This window comes from Mastigoproctus giganteus, chromosome 13 (assembly GCF_048544385.1).
Source record: "Mastigoproctus giganteus isolate SK-2022 chromosome 13, ASM4854438v1, whole genome shotgun sequence".
Lineage (NCBI taxonomy): Eukaryota > Metazoa > Arthropoda > Arachnida > Uropygi > Thelyphonidae > Mastigoproctus > Mastigoproctus giganteus.
The window spans coordinates 7213327-7237459 of NC_143587.1; the positions used below are offsets into that span (position 1 = coordinate 7213327).

The window sequence follows — 24133 nt, forward strand, 5'->3', positions numbered from 1 at the left end:
AACTCACAGGTCTATAATTGCTTGTGTCAGCTTTTGATCCTCCTTTGTGAATTGGGGTCACATTTCCACATCTCCAGTCTATGGGTACCTCCCCTGAGTCCAAGGAAGCTCTCATAATTATGGCTAAGGGTTTGCTTACTTCCTTTGCTGCCTCCTTTAATATAACTGGATAGATCCCATCCACCCCAGGTGCCTTTCTTGTGTTTATCTTCAACAATTTCTCCTCCACTTTACTCTCAGTTATTACAAGATTCTCCAGCTTACTGCTAGAGTTGAATACACCTCTGGCATTCCCCTCGCTAAATAACTCCTCACGTGTGAATGTCGATGCAAAATATTCATTTAGTTTGTTAGCTACCTGAGCAGGATCATCAACAGTTGACCCATCGATATCAAGTGGACCAATCTGATTCATCCCCTTCCTTCTAGAGTTTAAATAAGTAAAGAATTCTTTGCTGTTTTACTTTGCATCCCTTGCCAAAGATTTCTCGTAATCTGCCTTCGCCTGCCTAACCTCCTTTGTAACTTGGTTACAGATCAACTTGTATCTATCATAGGCTTCTGTGTCATGTGTTAATTTGTATATATCCCATGTATGTTTCTTCTCTGCCATATGCCTCACCAGTTCATCTGACATCCATTTAGGCCTAAACCTTGAACGATATTTCTTAGTTGGTATGTAAAGTCTAGTAGCTTCCAAGATAAGTTCTTTGAATGCTTCCCATTTTGCATTTACTGTTGGTAACATCATCAGTTGTTCCCACTGTATAGAATTTAAATACTGTCTCAGTCCATCGTAGTCGCCTTTACGAAAGCAATAACCGTTCCCTTTACCCCTAATGGTAGTTACCTCTTTGAGTAAATCCCACTTTAGCACACTGTGATCACTGCCACCTAGTGGTTCATTTATCTGCAGATTCTTAATGCATGAAGAATCACTGCTGATAATCAAATCAAGAGTATTCCTCCCTCTAGTTGCCTCCCGAACGTGCTGATGTAGAAAACAATCATCCAATAAATCCACAAAAGCCTTGCTAGTGTGTGAGTGACCAGCCCACAAATTCCAGTCAATATCTGAGAAATTAAAATCTCCCATTATAAGACTCTCTGATTTACTGGCCCACTCTATTTCCCTGTACAGTTTCTTATTATACTCATCAGAGTCATTAGGCCTATAGCACACTCCTACTCTCAATTTTGATCTCCCAATGCTTATGTCACACCAAACTGACTCGACACTGCACTGTCCAGCGATGTCCACTGGCTTCACTTCCTTGGATTTTATGTATTTCTTAACTAATAGCCTAACTCCTCCTCCCTTCCTATCCAGTCTATCTTTTCTGTAGACGTTGTACTCCCCAATTTCCAGTTCTGCATTCCTTATATCTGTGTGACACCAAGTCTCTGATATCCCAACAATATCTGCCTTTGATGTTTTGAGCAATACCTCAAATTCATCAAATTTATTTACTAAACTCCTTGCATTGGTGTACACGCAAGTATACATGCACCTATTTCTATTCTTAGCTACCCTAACACAACCCATGTGTTTACTTGTACCGCAATGACTCCCAGCAGTCTCTGAAATATCCTGAATCTTGTTTTTCAGGCTTCTGCTCATTCCAATAGAAGTAGTGCAAGAATCTCTTTCACCTCTGCCAGTGGCTACTGTTAATCTATTTGTCTTTGTATCCCTCCAAGCTAGCAGTTTTCCGACCCACCTAACACTGCCTCGATAGCATCAGCAAATATTCTTGCACACTTTCTATTTAAGTGTATCCCATCCCTGTAGAAGCAGTCTCTCCTGTTAACAAGTACAGTCCAGGCTGAAAAAAATTCTACCCCTTGAGTCTTGCACAATCTTTCCAGGGCCGAATTGATCGACAAGGCTCTCATCATGTACTCCCTCCTATCGTGTCTTGGCAGAATTGCAGACACTTTCAAATTCAACCCTATTTCACGGCTTTTTTTCAACAGTGACCTGTACTTGTTAAGCAATTCTGCCGGTCTCCTACTCTTGATATCGTTAGTGCCCACGTGTACAACTATATCATCTTTTGTGCCCTTAAAAGATGACATCTGCTCTACAACGTCATCAACCTTTGCCCCTGGCAGACATACCCTGGTCCTGTTCCACCTATCCTTTTTACAAAGCATGTTCCCCGTTTCCCTGACAATAGAGTCACCAATAACTACTAGTTCCTTTGGGACCAGCGCATTCTGCCTTGGGGGTTGCCGCTGTGTTTCACCATGACCAAGTGCAAGCTCTGGCGTTGATGTGGGCAGCTGAGAGCTTGATGGGCCCCTCAATATAGTTCCTTCGAGGGCATCCACCCTGTCCTTCAAGCTCTCATATAGGCCCATAAGAACGCTGAGTTGTTGCCTGATTTCGATACACTCCTTGTATCGTGCACACACAAAGACATCCCCCATGGCAATATCATGTCCCGTCCTCTCCGGCGATTATTCTGAGCACGAGGAATAATCCATCAGCATTGAGCATGCTCAAACCATTCAAGGCTTTATGCACCTCAATCAGATCACCTCGCAGTAGCCTAATCTCCAGACGCTGTAATATGCAAAACTTAAGCGTTTCTTCGTAAGAGGTTCCTTTGTTCCATTCACTAACCTTGTTGCCCTTCTCTGTACCCTTTCCAACAGCTCTAAATCCTTCTTAAAATGAGGCCTCCAGACCTGTATACAGTACTCAAGATGTGGTCTGACCATTACCTTATACAAGGGGTTAATCACCTCCTTTTCCTTGCTAGAAAAATTCCTTTATATCATTGACAAGGCACCATGAGCTACTCTTGCAGATCGTCTACACTACTCAGAAAACTTCATATCTGCCTGCACAATAACCCCCATGTCCTTTTCACTCTCTTCCAATGTTAGTGTAGTACTACACAATTATTTTTGTTAATCTGGGGTTAATGCTTCCCATATGCAGTACGTTACATTTGTCAATTTGTCAAAAATTAAACTTCAGTTGCCACCTCTCAGCCCATCTGCTCAACTTTTTTAAATCCTGTTGGAGTAGCTGCGTACTGTCATTTGTGTCATTAACAACCCAACCGACCTACGTATCGTCTGCAAACTTGGACATTAAACATGGCGACTACAGGGTGTAATACTCTTCGTCTGATTATCAGTATTGATTCCTCATGCATTAAGAATGTGCAGATAAAGAAACCACTAGGTGGCAGTGATCACAGGGCGCTGAAGTGGGATTTACTCAAAGAGGTAACTACCAACAGGGGTAAAGGCATTAGCATTAGTAGAGACATTTGATGCAAGAAAGCAAGCTTATGCAGCATCAGCCAAAAAAAAAAAAAAAAAAAACCCCACTTCCACTTCACCCCTCTGTTCGTTCAAAATACCTGTCCAGCTGAGCCTTAAACTTATTTAGGCTATCAACCTCCAGCACAAGGGATGGCAGTCTGTTCCACCAACCAACCACCCGCTGGCTAAAGGCAAATTTCCGCACGTCTATCCTACATCTGTCTTTCCTCAATTTGAATTTATGCCCTCTCAGGTGATTTTTCTGAGCTAGTGGAAGAATCCCATCAACATTGAGCATGCTTAAAGCATTCAAGGCTTTATACACCTCTATCAGATCACCTGGCTGGTGCCTAGTCTCCAGAAACTGTAATTTGCAAAACTTAAGCCTTTCTTCGTAAGAGCACCCCTTTGTTCCATTCACTATTCTTGTTGCCCTTCTCTGTACTCGCTCCAGCAGCTCTACATCCTTCCTGAAATGAGGCCTCCAGACCTGTATACAGTACTCTAGGTGTGGCCTGACCATTGCCTTATAAAATGGAATAATCACCTCCTTATCCCTGCTGGAAAAATTCCTGTATACCATTGACAATACTCCATGAGCTAGTCTTGCAGCCCGTCTGCACTGCTCAGAGAACTTCATATCGGCCTGCACAATTACCCCCAAGTCCCTTTCATTCTCTACCACTGTCAGTGTAGTACCACAGAGTTGATACGTCGCTCTGGGGTTGCTGTTTCCCATGTGTAGTACTTTACATTTGTCAATGTTAAACTTCATTTGCCACCTCTCAGCCCATCTGCTCAACCTTTCCAGATCCTGTTGCAGCAGCATTGTGTCAGTAGTGTCCTTGACAACCCTGCCAACCTTCGTATCATCTGCAAACTTGGACATTAAGCTTGATATACCATCATCGATATCATTTATAAATACAGAAAACAATAATGGACCCAACACTGAGCCCTGAGGGACTCCACTAATAACATTAGTCCACGATGAGCAGTGTCCATTGATTACCACTCTCTGTCTTCTCCCCCTCAACCACCCCTTTATCCATAGCAGCAATTTGCCTCCAATGTCACACTGCTCCAATTTGTGTAGCAGTCTTCCATATGCAACAGTATCAAAAGCCTTTCTAAGATCCAAGTATATAATATCAAAGTTATTCCCTGCATCCAGTTTTTTTGTGACTGCATCATAGTATCCAATCAAGTTGGTCAGGCAAGACTTCCCCTTAACAAAACCATGCTGTGTCTGAGGTATAACTGAAGTCTTGTCCAAATGATCCTGCAGTGCCTCTTTAACCAGTGCCTCCATTAATTTTCCTGGAACAGAAGTTGAGCTCACAGGTCTATAATTACTTGTGTCAGCCTTTGATCCTCCTTTGTGAATTGGGGTCACATTTGCACATTTCCAGTCTATGGGTACCTCCCCTGAGTCCAAGGAAGCTCTCATAATTATGGCTAAGGGTTTGCTTACTTCCTTTGCTGCCTCCTTTAATATAATTGGATAGATCCCATCCACCCCGGGTGCCTTTCTTGTGTTTATCTTCAACTGTTTCTCCTCCACTTTACTCCCAGTTATTTCAAGATTCTGTAGCTGACTGCTAGAGTTGAATACACCTCTGGCATTCCCCTTGCTGAATAACTCCTCATGTGTGAATGTCGATGCAAAATATTCATTTAGTTTGTTAGCTACCTGAGCAGGATCATCAACAGTTGACCCATCAATATCAAGTGGACCAATATGATTCATCCCCTTCCTTCTAGAGTTTACATAAGTAAAGAACTCTTTGCTACGATGGTCTGAGACCGTATTTAAATTCTATACAGTGGGACGAACTGATGATGTTACAAAATTCAAAATGAGAAGCATTCAAAGAATTTATCTTGGAAGCTACTTGGCTTTACATACCAACTAAGAAATATTGTTCAAGGTTTAGGCCTAAATCGATGTTCGATGAACTAATGAGACATATCGGAGAGGAGAAAAATGCTTGGGATACATATAAATTAAGGGTGACATGGAAGCCTATGATAGATATAAACTTGTCTGTAATCAAGTCACAAAGGAGGTTAAGCAAATTATGAGAAATCCTTGGGAAAGGATGCAAAGAAAAACAGAAAACTGTTCGTTACCTATGTAAACTCCAGAAGGAAAGGGCGAATCAGATTGGTTCACTGGATTAACCCCGGGGGGCTCACATCTGGTGAGTATGGGCTTGTCAAACCCAGGGTCCTGAGCTGGATATCATCATTCTTCTCTTCTTGGTGATGCCTTTCTACTTCTCTCTCTCTCTCTCTCTCTCTCTCTCTCTCTCTCTCTCTCTCTCTCTCTCTCTCTCTCTCTCTCTCTCTCACACACACACACAGAGGGGGGTAACTTGGGAATTTTTTTTTTTGTTTGGCTGGTGCAGCATAAGCCTCAGGCTTCCTTGTACCATATGGCTAATAATAATAATAATAATAATAATAATAATACAATACAATACAATACAATTTTATTTATAAAGAGAATTCGTTTACAATAAATGAATAATAATAATAATAATAATAATAATAATAATAATAATATAGATGGTTCAACTGTTGATGATGCGGCTCAGGTGGCTAACAAACTAAACGAGTATTTTGCATCTACATTCACACATGAGGCGTTATTCAGGAAGGGGAATGCCAGAGGTAAAATAAACTCTCGCAGTGATCTCGATGATTTTGTAATAACTGAGAGGAAAGTAGGGGAGAAATTGTTGACGATAAGTATAAAAAAGGCACCCGGGGTGGATGAGATCTATCCAGTTATATTAGAGGAGGCAGCAAAGAAGTAAGCAAACCTTTAGCCATAATTATGAGAGCTTCTTTGGATTCAGGGAATGTACTCATAGACTGGAGTTGTGCAAATGTGACCAGAATTCATAAAGGAGGATCAAAGACTGACACAAGTAATTATAGACCTGTGAGTTTAACTTCTGTTCCCGGAAAATGAATGGAGGCAATGGTTAAAGAAGCACTGCAGGATCATCTAGACAAGACCTCAATTATAGCTGGAACACAGCATGGTTTTGTTAGTCTTGCCTGACCAATTTGATTGGATACTATGATGCAGTCACAAAAGAACTGGATGCAGGGAATAACTTTGGTATTATATATTTGGATCTTAGAAAGGCTATTGATACTGTTGCACATGGAAGACTGCTGCACAATTGGAGCAGTGTGGCATTGGATGCATATTGCTGCTATGGATATAGGGATGGTTGAGGGGGAAAAGACAGAGAGTGGTAATCAAGGGGCACTGTTCATTTTGGACTAATATTTTTATGGAGTCCCTCAGGGTTCAATTTTGGGTCCATTGTTGTTTTGTGTATTTGTATAAATGATATTGATGATGGTATATCAAGCTTATTGTCCAAGTTTGCAGACGATACAAAGTTTGGCAGGGTTTTTAAGGACACTACTGACAGTATGCTGCTGCAACAGGATCTGGAAAGGTTGAGCAGATGGGCTGAGAGGTGGCAAATGAAGTTTAACATTGACAAATGTAAAGTACTACATATGGGAAACAGTAACCCCAGAGCATCGTATCAACTCTGTGGTACTACACTGACAGTGGCAGAGAATGAAAGGGACCTGGGGGTAAATGTGCAGGCAGATATGAAGTTTTCTGACAGTGCAGACGGGCTGCAAGAGTAGCTCATGGTGTCTTGTCAATGATATACAGAAATGTTTGTGGCTGGGATAAGGAAGTGATTATTCCCTTGTATAAGGCAATGGTCAGGCCACACCTTGAGTACTGTATACAGGTCTGGAGGGGCCTCATTTCAAGAGCTGCTGGACGAGTACAGAGAAGGGCAACAAAATTAGTGAATGGAACAAAGGGTTGCTCTTACGAAGAAAGGCTTAAGTTTTGCAAATTACAGTGTCTAGACACTACGCACAGGCGAGGTGATCTGATAGAGGTGTATAAAGCCTTGAATGGTTTAAGCATGCTCAATGCTGATGAGATTCTTCCTCTTGCTCAGAATAATCACCTGAGAAGGGCATAAATTGAAATTGAAGAAAGACAGATGTTGGATAGACGTGGGAAATTTGCCTTTAGCCAGCGTGTAGTTGGTTGGTGGAACAGACTTCAATCCCTTGTTGTGGAAGTTGATAGCCTATATAAATTTAAGGCCCAGCTGGACAGGTATTTCGAACGAACGGAGGGGTGAAATGGGAGTTTTTTTTTTTTTTTGGCTAATGCTGCATAAGCTTGCTTTCTTGCATCATATGCCTCTACTAATGCTAAGGCTAATGATATACCATCATCATTATCATTACTGAATACAGAAAACAACATGAAACAGTATGAAAAGTCTTTCTGAGATACAAATAACTGAAATCAAAATTATTCTTTGTGTCCTGTTCTTTTTTGTGACTTCGTCAGTGTATCCAATCAAACTGGTCTGAGAAGACTTCCCCTGAACAAAGCCATGCTGTGTCCGAGCTATAACTGAAGTCTTGTCTAGATGATACTGCAATGGTTCTTTAACCAGTGCCTCCATTAATTTTCCTGGAAGAGAAGTTAAGCTCACAGGTCTATAATTACTTGTGTCAGCCTTTGATCCTCCTTTGTGAATTGGGGTCACATTTGCACATCTCCAGTCTGTGGGTACCTCCCCTGAGTCCAAGGAAGCTCTCATAATTATGGCTAAGGGTTTGCTTATTTCCTTTGCTGCCTCCTTTAATATAACTGGATAGATTCCATCCAATCGATGTGCATTTCATATTTTTATCTTCAACCATTTCTCCTCCACCTTACTCTTAATTATTACAAGATCACCTAGCTTACTGCCACAGTTTACTTCACCTCTGTCATTCGCCTATCTGGATAACTTCTCAAGTGCGAATGTAGATGCAAAATATTCATTTAGTTTGTTAGCTACCTGAGCAAGATCATCAGCAATTGAACTATCGATACCAAATGGACCAATATGATTCTCCACCTTCCTTCTAGAACATAAGCAAAGAGCTCTTTGCTGTTTTTTTTTAATCCTTTGCCAAAGGTTTCTCGTAATCTCCCTTTGCCAGCTAACCTCCTTTGTGACTTGGTTCACACTACTACTTCTTCTACTACTACACCAGCTTATATCTATCATAGGCATCTCTGTGACCTGTTAAATGTAACCCATGCATTTTTCTTCTCTGCCACATGTCTAATTCATCTGACATGTATTTGGCCTAAATCTTGAACAATATTTCTTTTTTGGTATGAAAAGCCTAGTAGCTTCCCAGATTAATTCTTTGAAAGCTTCCCAGATTAATTCTTTGAAAGCTTCCCATTTTTAATTTGCTGTTGGTAAACATCGTTAGTAGGTTCCACCGTATGGAATTTAAATAGTTCCAGCCAACGTAGTCAACTTTATGAATTGTATCTATGGTTATTTGCACCTTGCAAATAATTATTATTAATAAATATTATTATTATTATTTAATACGATTAATATTAATTTTTGATGATTATTATTTATTTATTATTATTATTATTTAATATGATTAATATTAATTTTTGATGATTATTATTTATAGAATATTATTATTATTATTTAATATGATTAATATTAATTTTTGATGATTATTATTTATTGAATATTATTATTATTATTATTATTATTATATTTAAATCTGTCCCTTTAAATAGAGAATGGTCTTTCTTTATTTTTATATTCTTGATGTCGAATCTAATTTGTTGCTATTCATGAAAGAAAAGAAAAACTTTGTTAATCCTCTTCCTGTTGTTGGTGGCTAATGCAATACTGTACTTTTATTTTCAATTGGGTTTTTGACCCTTGATAGTGCGACATAGTAACTGAGATGAACTACTTTCTTGACGTCACTAAGTTTTCCCGCGAAGAACGAACTTTCAGTAAATTTGAGAGTGTTGTGAGAGTGCATGTGTTGTTGTAGTTTTGGCGGTTCGGGTTTTATTGAAATACAGCTGTTCAACAACTTACGGGTTGTATAGTAAATTTAACCTGTTCTATTTTTGAATATAATTTTCTGCTTGCAGACTGAGGTATGTGTCTTAGTATTAAATTATTGAAAAAAAATTTAAATGTTTACCTTGCTATATTGGTGTCAATACGTATTGTTTGTATGATGTGTTACGTTAAGTTTTCGTTGCAGTAAAATGAAAATTTAAGCGCTTCATGCTTAGAATAAATTCTTTTAAAATACATCAGTTTTACTTTATGCAGATTGAAGTTCTTAAAGTTTGAATTTTATCCATTTTGATTTAACTGCCCCTAATTTTAGTATTTAATGAAAAGTATTTTTAAGATGTTGAAACCAAACCTCAAGACCATTAATTGTCATCAGCAAGGTACTGCAATATGAGAAGTGTGTTCTGAAGATCAATGACAATTTATTAGGTATTAATATAAAGTGACCCGACGTCCCGGATTATGCGGGACAGTACAGGATTCAAGTCTGAATTATTAAGAAAAATTTCAGTCCTCGGAAAAATATATTTAATTTATGTTGTTTTTAATTATTAATTAGAAATACCTAATATAGTATTTATATGAAATAAAGCAAATATATGTGAAAAAAAAAAGATGTAAAATCGCTGTCCTGCCTTAGAATACTATGACTATATGGTCACTTTATGTTAGTGTTAATAGTGGCAAATGGTGCAAGAAAGAAAGCTTATATAGCAACATCCTAAAAAAAAAAAAAAAAAAAAATCTTGTTTCACCTACCATTCCCTCCAATAGCTTTTTTAGTTCTTCCTTGAATTTATGTTGGCTAAATGTGAACTTTCTCACATCTGCTCTGCAACCTTCCTTCCTCAATTTGAATATATGCACCGTCGTGTAGTCTGAGCAAGAGGAAGAATCCTATCAGCATTGAAGCTATTCAAAGCATTAAACACAGATCACCTCGCAGGTGCCATTTCCTGATGCTGCAATTTGAAGAACTAAAGGTTTTCTTGGCACTCCATTGTTCCCCTCACCAATCTCGTTGCACTTCTCTATACCCATTATGGCAGCTTTATGTTCTTCGTAAAGTGAGGTTTCCAGACCTGTGTGCAGTACTCATGATTTGGCCCGTTTAGGGTATTTAGACAATGCAGAGGAATTATCTAATGGAACACTTTCGTCAAATGTAACCCATTTGTATTCTTCAATCTACCTTCCTTGATATAACGTTACCCAGTAAATACTTCAGATTTTGGCTTTGTTGACATTAGACTTGAATTTTTGTAGATTGTAATTTTCAGGAAATGCGGGAAGGGAGGTTGTTCCAAAAAACGGAAGTTTAAGGATTAAATAAGGATGATGAAAAGTTGGTTCTGTGAGTTTCAGGTTGGATGGTAAAAGGATGCCGACTGGTTGTAGCACATGTTCAGACCGGTTTGTAAAGGAGAACGGGAATTGTAGAAACCAATTCAGAAGAACAGGGAGCATGGAAGTGCTATAGAAGAGGCATTCAGCAGAAAAAGAATGTCTCTTGAACAGAGAATGAAGAGACTGATAGAGATGAGTCATTAATTAACCTAACTTTCCTCTTTTGAATAAAGTCTAGAAGTTTGAAATAGGTTTTGGGGAGCATTGCCCCAGATGTGGAAACAATAATCCATGGGAAGGTGGAGTTCAGATTTGGACACTGAATAGCTGTTTCAGAAGAAAAGTCACAGAGAGTGTGAAAGAGAAAACCCAGTTTTTTAGATGTAGAGGAAGCAATATTTGCAATCTGCTTATGCCAAGGGAGATACAAGTCAGTGTAATCGCTAACAGCGATGTAATCTTGTCTAGAAATCTGAGTGTCATTGAAAATAAGCATAAGAGCAGAAGAATCATTTTTTGCAAGATATAAGACAGGACTGAGTGTTAGACAAATTGAAATTAACTACTTTATCTTTTCCCCACTGGAGATAAACATTTAGGGAATTGTTAGTCGATGTTTGAGAAATTGAAACTGTTTGTGCAGGGCAAGGTTTCTCAAACTTGAAGGTAGAATGCAATGTGCTATCATCACCAAAATTATGGATTTCAAGTCAATGAAAGAAGATCATTAATATACAAGAGGAAAAGATGGAGAAAGAACTAAAACTTGTGACAACCAGCATTTATGGAGAAGTTAGAAGAGAGCTGTCTACCATTGTGTGCATTGAGCAAAAGAGAGAAAACTGGATACCCAAGTACAAAAAAAGTTGTCAGCCCATAAAATGGAAGCTTATTTAGAAGAGACCTTTATTCCAAATACAATCAAAGACCTTTGGAATGTCAAGCGCAACTGCTTGAATTTCACCAAACTTTTCCATTGAATTTGTCTATAGACATCACCAAAGGATCAACACTGACAGAATCCATACTGGCCATCATTGTTCAGATGGAAGGTTTCTAGATAGTTTAGGTGTTGGCAGTTAATGGATTTCTCCATTACTTTAGAAAGAATAGAAGTAAGTGCAGTGGGATAACTGGATGCAAGGAATTTTCACCCTTTTTAGGAAATGGCTTGATAGCAGCAAATTTAGCATTAGCATTAGTTGAGGCATATGATGCAAGAAAGCAAGCTTATACAGCATCAGCCAAAAAAAAAAACACCTTCCCATTTCACCCATCCGGTCACTCCAAATGTGTGTCTAGTTCGGCCTTAAATTTTTATTTAAGTTATCAACTTCCACAACAACAGATGGAAGTCTGTTTCAGCAATCAACTACCCACTGGCTAAAGGCAAACTTCTGCACATCTATTCTAAAACTGTCTTTCCTCAGTTTGAATCTGTACCTCCTTGAATCAGAAGAAATTGAATTTCTTCTGAACCTCTTAATTTCGAAGCAGAAAAAAAAAATTACAGTGGAATAAGAAAGCATAAAAAAGCCAAACAAAACAGGAGTAAGCTCACAAGGAAAGACTTTGAGAACAGGTGGAGAAATGCCAGTGGAATCTGGTGCTTTCTTGTCATGAAGGCTGTTCAAAATTCTGACATCTTTTTTGATGGAAGGCCACAGGAGGCATTGAATGGACTGCTATGGATGGTAGGAGTTGGTTTACCAAGATCATGAATACAGTTTTAGGGAAAAAAGTAGGATGTTAGCAGTTGGCTCTATCTTATCTTTTTTCTGAGGTGGCAAAAGTTTCAGCCAATAGCTTTGGAAAGAGACCAAAATGCTTGGCTACCATATGTACAAGAAGCAGGTTTTCTACCCTTAGCCTGTTCAAAATCTAGTTTGGACTGATTAATAACTGCTTTGAAATTGTTCCAAGCTTTGGTGCAAAGAGAAAATGAATGAACCTTAAGACTTGGAATGCAAGCCAATTATAATATGTAGCATTCTCATCTTGAATAGTCAACACGTTTATTGGAAATCCGAGGTCTAGATAATGGATGAGATTTTTATGTGGAGTGTGAAATAAAGGATTTCATCCCTACAAGAATAATTTTAGTGACACGATCTGAGCAAACATTAACATCAGAAGGCTTAAAACAATAATCCAACCAAAGGAAAAGAAGAATAGAAATCTCACAGATTGTCCCATTTTGTATTCGTGTAATGCCAAACAACATGAAGTTGAGAATAAGCCACAGGAGAGAGGCTCCATTGGATAAGAGCCTATCAGCAAGTTGTGATTTCAGGTAGGTGCCTTGAGGATCACTCACCTCTACCATATACTTAGAAGCATTGTTCCTAAGAAAAAAGATAATGTTGGCTGTGTGGTTACAATTGCTCACTGTTCTGATAGGTAAATGAATAATCTGTCTGTGGTCATTAATAATTACAAAAACCTCAGCATTTCGATCAGCTGAATCTGTATGACTAGTGAATTGGAGCCACCTGCAGTAGCAAATGATGCAAGAAAGAAAGCTTTTACAGCATCAGTCAAAAAACCCGTCCCATTTCATCTATTTATTACCTTCAGTTGTGTGCTAGTTATTTTCTGAATTTATTAATACAGGTGGTAGATGACGCTCATTGACCAGTGCAACACCACCACTTTGCTTATTGGAGGCTTAAAGTGGTGAAACCCATGTTTAGTCTAGAGCAAAGTTTCTGGCTTTATTTAGTTTAGCAAACCATTTTCAAATGTCTGTTACAATAAAAATTGAGCTTCATAATCAGGAGGATAATTTTAGACACCCTGTGTAATATGAAACTTAGCAAAAGAAAAATGATTTTGAGACTAATCAAAAGCCAAACAAACACCAGGGAACCATTTATGTTCCTCAAGTTGTTAATGACTTAGAATTAAAAAAAAAAAAAAAAACCAGAAGTTTGTATATATATAGAATAGATATAATAGGTACGGGAGTTGTAATAAGAGGAATATATGAAGGAATGTAGAGTAGAAAGCACCCAATGATTATAAATAAATAAAAGATAGGAGGTTATGCTTTTGGTGTGGAGAGAACAGCAGGTAGTGTAATCAACCAACAGGTTAGATAACATGGAAAGGCAGTCATAAAATAACATAATTCGAACCTGCAACACAAAAAGCCACCGGCACCTCTGTAGCCAGGTGGGCAGGAGCAGCAGTGCATAGCACACACTTCTTGATTAGACCGGGGTTCGAACCCGTGACCACCAAATACGGAGGATACGGAAAGGTCAGAGAAGGACCACTGCATATCCCCGGAGCAATATGGCCTTAGTTGCTAATGCTCCTAAAAGCCAAATTAGGCAGTCATAAAATAACATAATTCGAACCTGCAACACAAAAAGCCACCGGCACCTCTGTAGCCAGGTATTATATTATAAGTACTTAGAGCTGTACTTCAGATGATTTCAACGTTGTTAACGAAGGCCAGCCATCAAAATCAATCAAAGTGCAGCAAAAAGTAAGGCCTATGTTTCTAGGGCCTAGTCAAAATAGAGGCCTAGTAATCACTGTTGATAATCAGATCAAAGGTATTACTCCCTCTAGTTGCCCCTCGAACATGTTGCTGTAGAAGTCAGTTCTCCAATAAATCCGCAAAAGTCTTGCTAGCGTGCAAGACTTATTACCCACAATTTCCAATCAATATCTGGAAAGTAAAAAATCCCTCATTACAAGACATTCTGATTTACTGGCCCATTCTATTTATCTGCACAACTGTTCATGGTATTCACCAGAGTCATTAGGCCTATAACATACTCCTACTCTCATTTTCTATTTCCCAGTGTTTGTCACACCAAACAGGCTCAACACTGTTCACCCATGTCAACTGGATGCACTTCCTTAGATTTTGTTTCTTAACTAGCAGCATAACCCCTCCTCCTTTCCTACCCTGTCTATCCTTTCTGTACAGATTGTATTCCCCAAATTCCAATTCTGCACTGCTTATATCTGTGTGACACCATGTCTCTGATATCCCAACAATATCTGCCTTTGATGTCTTGATCACCACTTCAAATTCATGAATTTTATTTACTATACTTCTAGAAATTAGTGTACATGTAAGTATACATGCACTTGTTCTTACTCTTAGTTATCCTAACACAGTCCATGTATTTACTTGTACCATGATGACTACCAGCAATTCTGGAAATCTCCATTACTTGCTTTCCAGACTGCTGCTCATTCTAATAGAAGCAGTGCAAGGATCACTTTTGCCTCTGCCTGCGGCCACTGTTAACCTTTTCGTCTGTGTATCTCCCCAAGCTAGCAGTTTTCCGACCCACCTAACACTGCCTTGATAGCAAGAGCAAATATCCTTGCACACTTTCTATTTAAGCGTATCCCATCCATGTAGAAGACATCTCGCCTGTTAGGCAGCACAGATGATACTGAAAAAAATTCTGCCCAATTTTTTTCAGCATCGTCTCTCCAGGGCTGAACTAATTGACAAGGCTCTCATCATATACTTCTTCCTATCGTGTCTGGGCAGAATTGCTGAGTCTTTCAAATTTAACCATGACTTGTGCCTTTTTTTCCAGCATTGACCTGTACTTGTTAAGTAAATCTACAGATCTTACTCTTAAAGTCATTAGTGCCAACATGCACAACGACAACATCACCTTTTTTGCCCTTAAAAGATGATATATGCTTTACAACGTCATCAACTTTTGCCCCTGGCAGTCATACCCTGGTCCTATTCCATCTGTCCTTTTTACACAACATATTACCCATCTCCTTGACAATAGTCACCAATAATAACTAACTCCTGTGGGACCAGTGCATTCTGCCTTGGAGATTGCCAGGAGTGAGCTCTGGCGTTGATATCTGCCCTACAATGTCATTAACCTTTTCCCCTGGCAGATATACCCTGGTCCTGTTCCACCTATCAAAAGTGACAAGCAACCTGAGCAGGATCATCAACAGTTGAACCATCGATATCAAGTGGGCCAATATGATTCATCACCTTCTCTCCTTCCTTCTAGTGTTTACATAAGTAAAGAAGTATTTACTGTTTTTCTTTACATTCTTTGCAAAAGAATTTTCATAATCTGTCTTAGCTTGCCTTATCTCCTTTGTGACTTGATTACAGACCAGTTTATATTTACCATAGACTTCAATATAACCTGATAATTTCTATGCATCCTATGCATTTTTCTTCTCTGCCATGTATCTCATTAGTTCATCTGACATCCAATTAGGGCTAAGCCTTGCACAGTATTTCTTACTTGGTTAAAAAGCCTAGTAGCGTCTATGATTATGTCCTGTAATATTAACATCTGTTGGTCCAGCTAAAATTGCCTTTATGAAAGCAAAAACCCTTCCCTTTAACCTTGATGACAGTTACATCTTTAAGTAAATCCCACATACATACACTGTGATCACTGCCACCTAGTGATTATTTTATCTGAAATTCTCTCTCCCCTTGCCGCTGTAACATGCTGCTCAAAAAACATCATCCAATAAATATACAGAAGTCTTGCTGATGTATGAGCGACCAATCCACGAGTTCCGATCAACATCTGGAAAGTTAAAATCCCACATGCTGATTTTCTGTCCCAATATTTCTCTCCATAGCTGTTTGTTATACTCACTACAGTCATTAAGCCTATAACACACCCCTTATTTCTACTTTCCCAGTGTTATGTCACACCAAACTGATCCAACATTGTACTGGCCACCGATTTTGACTAGATGTACTACTGCCTTAGATTTATGTTTTTTAATTAAGAACATTCCCCCTCTTGTTCTGTATATTCTCATATTCATATTCTGCATCCATTATGTCTGAGTGATACCAGATCTCCAATATCCCTACAATGTCCCCATCTGATGACTTAACCAGTACTTCAGATTCAAATTTATTTACTATACCTGTAACATGCACCTGTTCTTATTCTTAGTGACCCAAACAGTGTATGTACTTGATCCCAATGGCAGGCCTCAAAATCACTGACATGTTTTCCAGGCTGCTACACCTCTGCCTGTTTTTTATCTATTAATTTGTATTCACGTAGACTAGCAGTTTTTTGAACAACCAAACCCTGCCTATAGCATCAGCAAATATTGCACCTCTTTTATTAAATGTATCCCATCCCTGAAGAAAAAAATCTCTTCTTATTAATACTACATTTATTGTTTTTATGAAACTCAAGATAGGTTTAGTTCAATTTAATGAATTTTTTTTTCTTCTTATTCATAGCATGCAAAGAAGCTGAAAGTGCCAAAAAAAAAAAAAATAAGGGTATCAAGAGAAAAAAAAAGTTGATAAAATATGAAAAAAAGCTTTTGTGGGCAGGGTGGGGATCCTGCTTATAACACCTACACGCTGGAAGTGAAGGCCATGGTACTGGATTACTTTATACTATGATGTAACTAAAGGTAGATATCACTACTGTCTACACAAAGCAAGCAGTAATATATATGCCAGAACAGTTACAATACATATCTTACAGGTTGTGATAGTAGACCTATCTCCACCACATTTATTGCTTTTTGGGTTTTACTTTTAATTCTGACTTATTTTGTATACATCTAATTTCAAAAAATAGTATATACTTGCTGTGCACACAACTGAAGAGGAAATTATTACAATGGACTAAAAGTATAGGTATTTAGTTTCCCAAAAGAATTCCTTAAGCAAAAATCAGTTCAAGTGACTTACTAACAGCATTTTATAGTAAAAAAATTATTCTAAGGTAAGCAATATTTTAATTACATCACACACACTGCCTATTTCTTTTATATTTTGTCATTTTTTGCTACCTATTGGGTTTACTTTCTAAATAAATGATTTCAAATTAGTAGATGAAATCTTTATTGAAATTTCCATCCAATGGCATGAAATTACTAATAAAAGATCTTTTAAGTAAATGTATAATGAACTTATGTAAATGTATAATGATTGCCCCTAACTTTTTACAATTCCTAGAATTTATTTAGGATAGCTATAAGATATAGATATTGAGTATTGTTCTTTTATTTTCACTGTATATATCTAGTTAAAAGAAGTACAGATCTGTGCAACTTAAATATTCCCATGTTCTCTCAATACACTACACAGCTTGAAATCTTAGTTTACATTTTATAGTTAATTTCTCTAGTAGTTTTTTTTTTTTTTGAAAAATTGAAGGGATATAAATAATAAAGCATCATAACTAATGTTAAAAATGTAATCTAATTGTATACAATTAGTATTATGGATACTTAACCTTGAATTATGGATTCATCTAATTATGAATTATTGAATTATGGATTCACCTTGAATAATTAAAAAAAATTTTTATTTGTTTATGAAGAATGAATTCAAATTTTTTTTTTAAGTTTATATATATATATATATATAAAAAAGATAGGTGGTTATGCTTTTAGTGTGGAGAGAGAACAGCAGGTAGTGTAACCAACGGGTTAGATAACATGGAAAGGCAGTCATAAAATAACACAATTCGAACCTGCAACACAAAAAGTCACAACTATATTATAAGTACTTAGAGCTGTACTTCAGATGATTTCAACATTGTTAACGAGGGCCAGCATTCAAAATAGAGGCCAGAATTAATGTATTAAGAATTTGCAGATAAAGGAACCACTAGGTGATAGTGATCAGTGTACTGATGTGTGATTTACTTAAAGGTGTAACTACCATCAAGGGTAAAAGGAAGGGTACTTGTTTTCATCAATGGTGATTACAGTGGTCTCAGACAGTTTTTAAATTCTATACAGTGGGATCAACTTATGTTACCAATGGTGAATTCTAAATGGAAAGCTTTCAGGGACTTAATCTTGGAGGTTAATAGGCTTTTCATTCCAACTAAGAAATACCGTTCACAGTTCATGCCTAAATGGATATCAGATGAATTAATGAGGCTCGTGGCAGAGAAGAAAAATGTATGAGATGCATATAAATTATCAGGTGACACAGAAGCCTATGGCAGATATAAGCTTGTCTGTAATCAAGTCACAAAAGAGGTTAGACAGGCGAAGGCAGATTACAAGAAATCTTTGGCAAAGGATGCAAAAACAAACAGCAGAGAGTTCTTTACTTATGTAAACTCTAGAAGGAAAGGGATGAATCAGATTGGACCACTTAACAATGATGTGTTGACTGTTGACATCATGCTCTGTTAGCTGATAAAGTGAATGAGTATTTTGCATCTACATTCACACATGAGTAGTTATTCAATGAGGTGAATGCCGGATGTTTATCAAACTCTGACAGGGAGCTAAGTGATTTTGTTATAACTGAGATGGGCGCCTCCGTTACCCGGGTGGGCAGGAGCAGCAGTGCGTAGCACATGCTTCTTGATTAGACCGGGGTTCGAGCCCGTGATTCACCAAATATGGAGGAGGTGGAAAGGTCAGGGAATGACCACCGCATATCCCCGGAGCAATATGGCCTTAGTTGCTAATGCTCCTAAAAACCAAATAACAACATAACTGAGAGCAAAGTGGAGGAGAAATTGTTGAAGTTAAACATCAGAAAGGCACCTGGGGTAGACGGGATCTATCCAGTTATATTCAAAGGAGGCAGCAAAGGAAGTAAGCAAACCCTTAGCCATAATTATGAGAGCTTCCTTGCACCCAGGGGAGGTCCCCATGGACTGGAGGTGTGCAAATGTATCACCAATTCACAAAGGGGGGTTCAGAAGGTGACACAAAAAACTATTGTCCTGTTATTTTAACTTCTGTTCCAGGGAAAATAATGGAGTCACTGGTTAAAGAGGTGATACAGAATCACCTAGACTAGACAGCAGTAATAGCCCAGACACAGCATGGGTTTGTTAAAGGGGAAGTCTTGCCTGACCAATTTGATTGGATACTGTGATGTGGTCACAAAGGAACTGGATGCAAAGAATAATTTTTATCATACATTTGGATCTTAGAAAGGCTTCTGATACCATTGCACATGGAAGACTGCTGTACAAATTGGAGCTGTATGGCATTGTGCAAGTTACTGCAATGGATAAAGGGATGGTTGAGTGGGAAACGGCAGAGTGGTAATAAATGGACAGTGCTCTACATGGACTAATGTTGTCAGTGGAGTCCCCCAGGGTTCGGTGCTGGACCCATTGTTGTTTTGTGTATTTATCAATGATATCTATGAAGGTATATCAGGCTTAATGTCCAAGTTTGCAGGTGATACAAAGGTTGACAGAGTTGTTAATGACAGTATATTACTGCAAAAAGATCTAGAAAAGTTAGACAGATGGGTTGAGAAGTGGCAACTGAAGTTTAACATTGACAAATGCAAAGTACTGCATATGGGTAGCAGTAATCCCAGAAAAACGTACCGACTGTGTGGTACTAAACTCGGGGAGGTGGAGAATGAAAACGACCTGGTAGTAATTATGCAGTCAGATATGAAGTTCTCTGAGCAGTGCAGATGGGCTGCTAGAGTAGGTCATGGAGTTTTGTGAATGATATATAGGAATTTTGCTAGCAGAGAGGAGGTGGTGATTATCCCTTTATTTAAGGCAACAGGTTGGGGCTTTATTTTAGGAAGGATGTAGAGTTGCTAGAACGAGTACAGAGAAGGGTAACAAGATTGGTGAGAGGAACAAAGGGGGTGTGCTTATGAAGAAAGGCTTAAGTGCTGCAAGTTGCAGCATTTGGAGACTAGGCACCTGCGAAGTGATCTGATTGAGGTGTATAAGGCCTTGAATGGTTTGAGCAGGCTCAATGTTGATGGGACACTTCTGCTTGCTCAGATTAAGAACCCGAGGGGCATAGATTTAAATTGAGGAAAGACAGTTGTAAAATAGATGTGTGGAAGTTTTCCTTTAGCCAACGGTTAGTTGATTGCTCAAACAGTACCATCTGTTGTTGTGAAAGTTGATAGCTTAAATAAATTTATGGCTGAACTAGACAAACATTTGGAGTGACCAGATAGGTGAAATGGGAAGGTTTTTTTTTTTTATTTTGGCTGATGCTGTATTAGCTTGCTTTCTTGCATCATATGCCTCAACTAATGCTAAATACAACTAAGCTGAAAAAGTATTTTGCATCTGCATTCATGCATGAGAAATTCTTTAGAGGAAAGGATGTCAGAAGTTTTTCAAACTATAACAGGGAGCTAAATGATTTTGTAATAACTAATGATGAACTTTAAGAAAAATTGTTTGAATTAAACACAAGAAAGACAGCTGGGGTGGATGGGATCTATTTAATTGTGTTAAGGGAAGCAGCAAATGAAGTAATCAAATCCTTAGCCATAACTATGACAGCATCCTTGGAGAAAATATAACAAATTGGCATCTGTCCTTAGAGTCCAATTTGTCATAATTTCTCCCGCCAAGCAAGTTAATCCTACCCCCCATGGTCTGTGACTGGTCATTCTCTTTCTGTCTTCCCATGTGGTTCCACATAATTTATGGTCAGGCTGTAGTTCCAAAACATGTAGATATTCAACTTTTTGCTTATTTGTTAGCTAATTGCTTGAAGGAGCTGAAAATTATAAATTTAAACTTAATTTCTTATGTAATTTTAAACATAAGAATGTTGCACTGACTGCATGAAGGCTTATGCACTGACTATATCATTTATGCTATTTTTACTGGTTGTTACAAGAATGTGTTATGATTTGATAAGAAGTTTTGTATTTCACACGGAAATTTTGAAATTTAAGGGATAGCTACAATCAAGTTCCAGAATCCATACTGGTCCATTGATTGCACGTGCCACTTCCCTCAGCGGTCAGGAATGTATTCATAATGTGTTGATAACCCTTCCCATGTTTATATCCATTGGCTTATCTTTAAATTTTCTTATGTATACATAGATTCTTTTACTTTTCTTTTGATAAAAATCCACCCCTCCACCACAATAATTTTTAAAATGTTTCCGTTAAAAGTGCACTTTCCCTCCTACTGAAACTTATCACTGTTTCCCTCTTATTGATGGAGGTTACTTCAACTGATCTGCTTCTTTGATGTAAAATTTTTTTTTTCAGGTCTCTTAAAATTTTTATTTTAAGAATAATAGCTACTCTGTTTGGATTGTATCATTCTTGAATATAAGGCTGTATATGAATCCTCTGAATTGTATCACATGGCTTTCCTAAATTCTTGCATTTGTATATTAAATAATGCAGTCTATAATGTTAAGGACTTTTGTTAAAGTTTAATACAGTGTAAATAAATTCTCAAACAGGATGTCACAATCTACAGTTTACTGTCTTATGGAAATTTCAAGTTTTCATGGAATGAATTAACCATTACGTACAGTAAAGCATTCATTACTCTTTTGGATGTGAACTGGACTTGAGTGTGTTGTGCAGCTGAGATATCAGCTGAATATGCCATAGCATGGAGGTGTCAGCTAGATATGCCACAACATGAAGAAGCAGTAATACAAGTCATTAACTATTCAGGATTTTATACAACCTATTTAAGCATTAAATATCAAAACTTTTTTATTTTATGTGAAATGCTTTTTTAATATTTTGTTTTTACTAGGTAACCATGAATTTGCCTTCTGAAGATGAACTAATAGTTACTGGAGATGTACGATATTCAACGTTTATAAATGGATCTTCAAGATGGCGGTCAGGATATTTACATTTTTTCCTTGATGTCCAAAGGAGATGCTGGTACTGCAATGTCCATTATGAAACCAAGGATATAATAGCAGCTTCAAAACACAAGGTAGGATTTAAGTGCATTGAAAACATTTTTAGTTTTTCATCTAAATAGCCCCCGCCCCCAACATATACCTCCCTCAGACTGAGTCCCAATTCATATTCTCCATAATCCAGAATGGAATATGGGGAATATGAATATTGTTAATATTCAGTTTAAAGGGAACAGAAACTTAAAACAAATATTTAACTCCTCCCCTCAACTGATGAGAAATGTGGTCTCAGTACAGCTTGGCTGTAACTCTATGTAGGACAAGAGAAGATATGGATTCACCTCATACCTGTGTACCATATTAAGAGGAATGGTACAAAAGTAATGCTTCCTATTTTTATTTTATTTTTTTCCGTAGAAAATTTAATTCCTGGCTTCTTTGTGCTCATGTGTCAGTATTTTTGGGACCCACCGTGCACAAACCTTGTGATGTTCATTTATGATGATTATCACAGAAGGTTTTCCTATACCTACTGCATCGCACAATTCACATATTGTGATGTAGTGTTCCTCTTTGATCAGCACGTTGATCCAGCTCTTGCTGTCTGTTGCCGATGTTACTGGCCAGCCGCTTCAGGACTTGTCAACAATGTCACTTTCCCCAAAATGGCCAGAAACAACATACACACTACACACACTTCTGGCCTTTTACAGAGCTCTGTATTCATCGCAGTGTACCAAGGTAAAATTGAACTGACATTCAGGTGCTGACATACGTAAGATACCATGCATGGAAAAAAAAAAAACATACATGAAAAAATTTCACTTTTCCCACTCTTAAAGTGTCTTACCCAACAGTCTAACTGTATTCACATCTACAGTATTGTCACCATAAACATTTTTGAGATGAGCATGGATTTTGATAGGCATCACTTCCTTGATAAATTCAGTCACCACTCTGCTCGATACATATATCTGTAACATCCAATATTTTGGACTATCCATGTGCTCCAGTCACAGCACCACTTACTCAGTATGGTGACCACTCAGTGACACGTGGAATGATCTATGGTACAAAAGTAATGCCTACCAAGACTTAACTCCTTTATAATCCTTGCATTTTTTCTCATTCATGATTACAGTGTAAAATCTGTAAAAATATAAGAAATTAAAAAGCAGATCTTTCAGGTAAACAACCACTTGATATTATCTCTTCTATAGTTCCATATGTGAATTTTAAAATCATTATTCATAAAGCATGCAAACTTGAATGAGTCCAAATGTGGAAAGAACAAGTCAGCAATAAACTGCATAAGATCAAACACATGTGCAAATGTGGACATCAAGCTTCCCAGAGAAACTAACAAGAGGAAGTGATATCAGCAATATTGGCCATACTTTCTTACCTCCATTTACTCATAGGTAAGCCTCTTCCTCCTCAGTACATTTCATGTGAAACAGCTCACTATTAAACATTTTAATTGACTGTCTCCACTACTGAGTTGTCAGGCTCACACTTTTCAAGCTTTCTTGATTACAGTGCCTTCCAACTTTGCATCATGTTCTTTGATATAAAGCAAATTTGGATGAACTTTTCCTCTATCTTCAGCAAATACAAATATGTGTCTGCATTTAACCATCCTTGATATAGTGATGACAGGGAAGCCTGTAAAATGAATTGTTAAAAGATGCACATTTTATTCTTGCATTGCCAGTGTTGTAACTAAGCTGTCATCACAATGCATTACAGTGAGCCCTGATTAAACCATTTATATCTTGAATGACTCTGTTATCATCAAATGCTATTTTAAATAATGCAGCACATTTACTTGTTGTTTTTACCAATTTTGAAAAAAAAATTAGTGCAACTTGCAATTTATGAGACACTGACATAATGAAATAATGCAGTACAGGAGATTGAGCATGATGCCAGAA

The 24133-nt window shown here is 37.8% G+C and overlaps 1 protein-coding gene across 1 annotated transcript in view; it reads left to right on the plus strand.

The window, feature by feature from the left end:
* LOC150075743 (uncharacterized) overlaps nt 1–24133 on the plus strand; it is a 158248-nt gene that overhangs the window by 26987 nt on the left and 107128 nt on the right. The window contains exons 2-3 of the mRNA XM_090387866.1: nt 9323–9328; nt 22085–22273. Of these exons, the coding sequence (XP_090243992.1) occupies nt 9323–9328; nt 22085–22273 (195 nt within the window). The remainder of the gene's footprint in view (nt 1–9322; nt 9329–22084; nt 22274–24133) is intronic.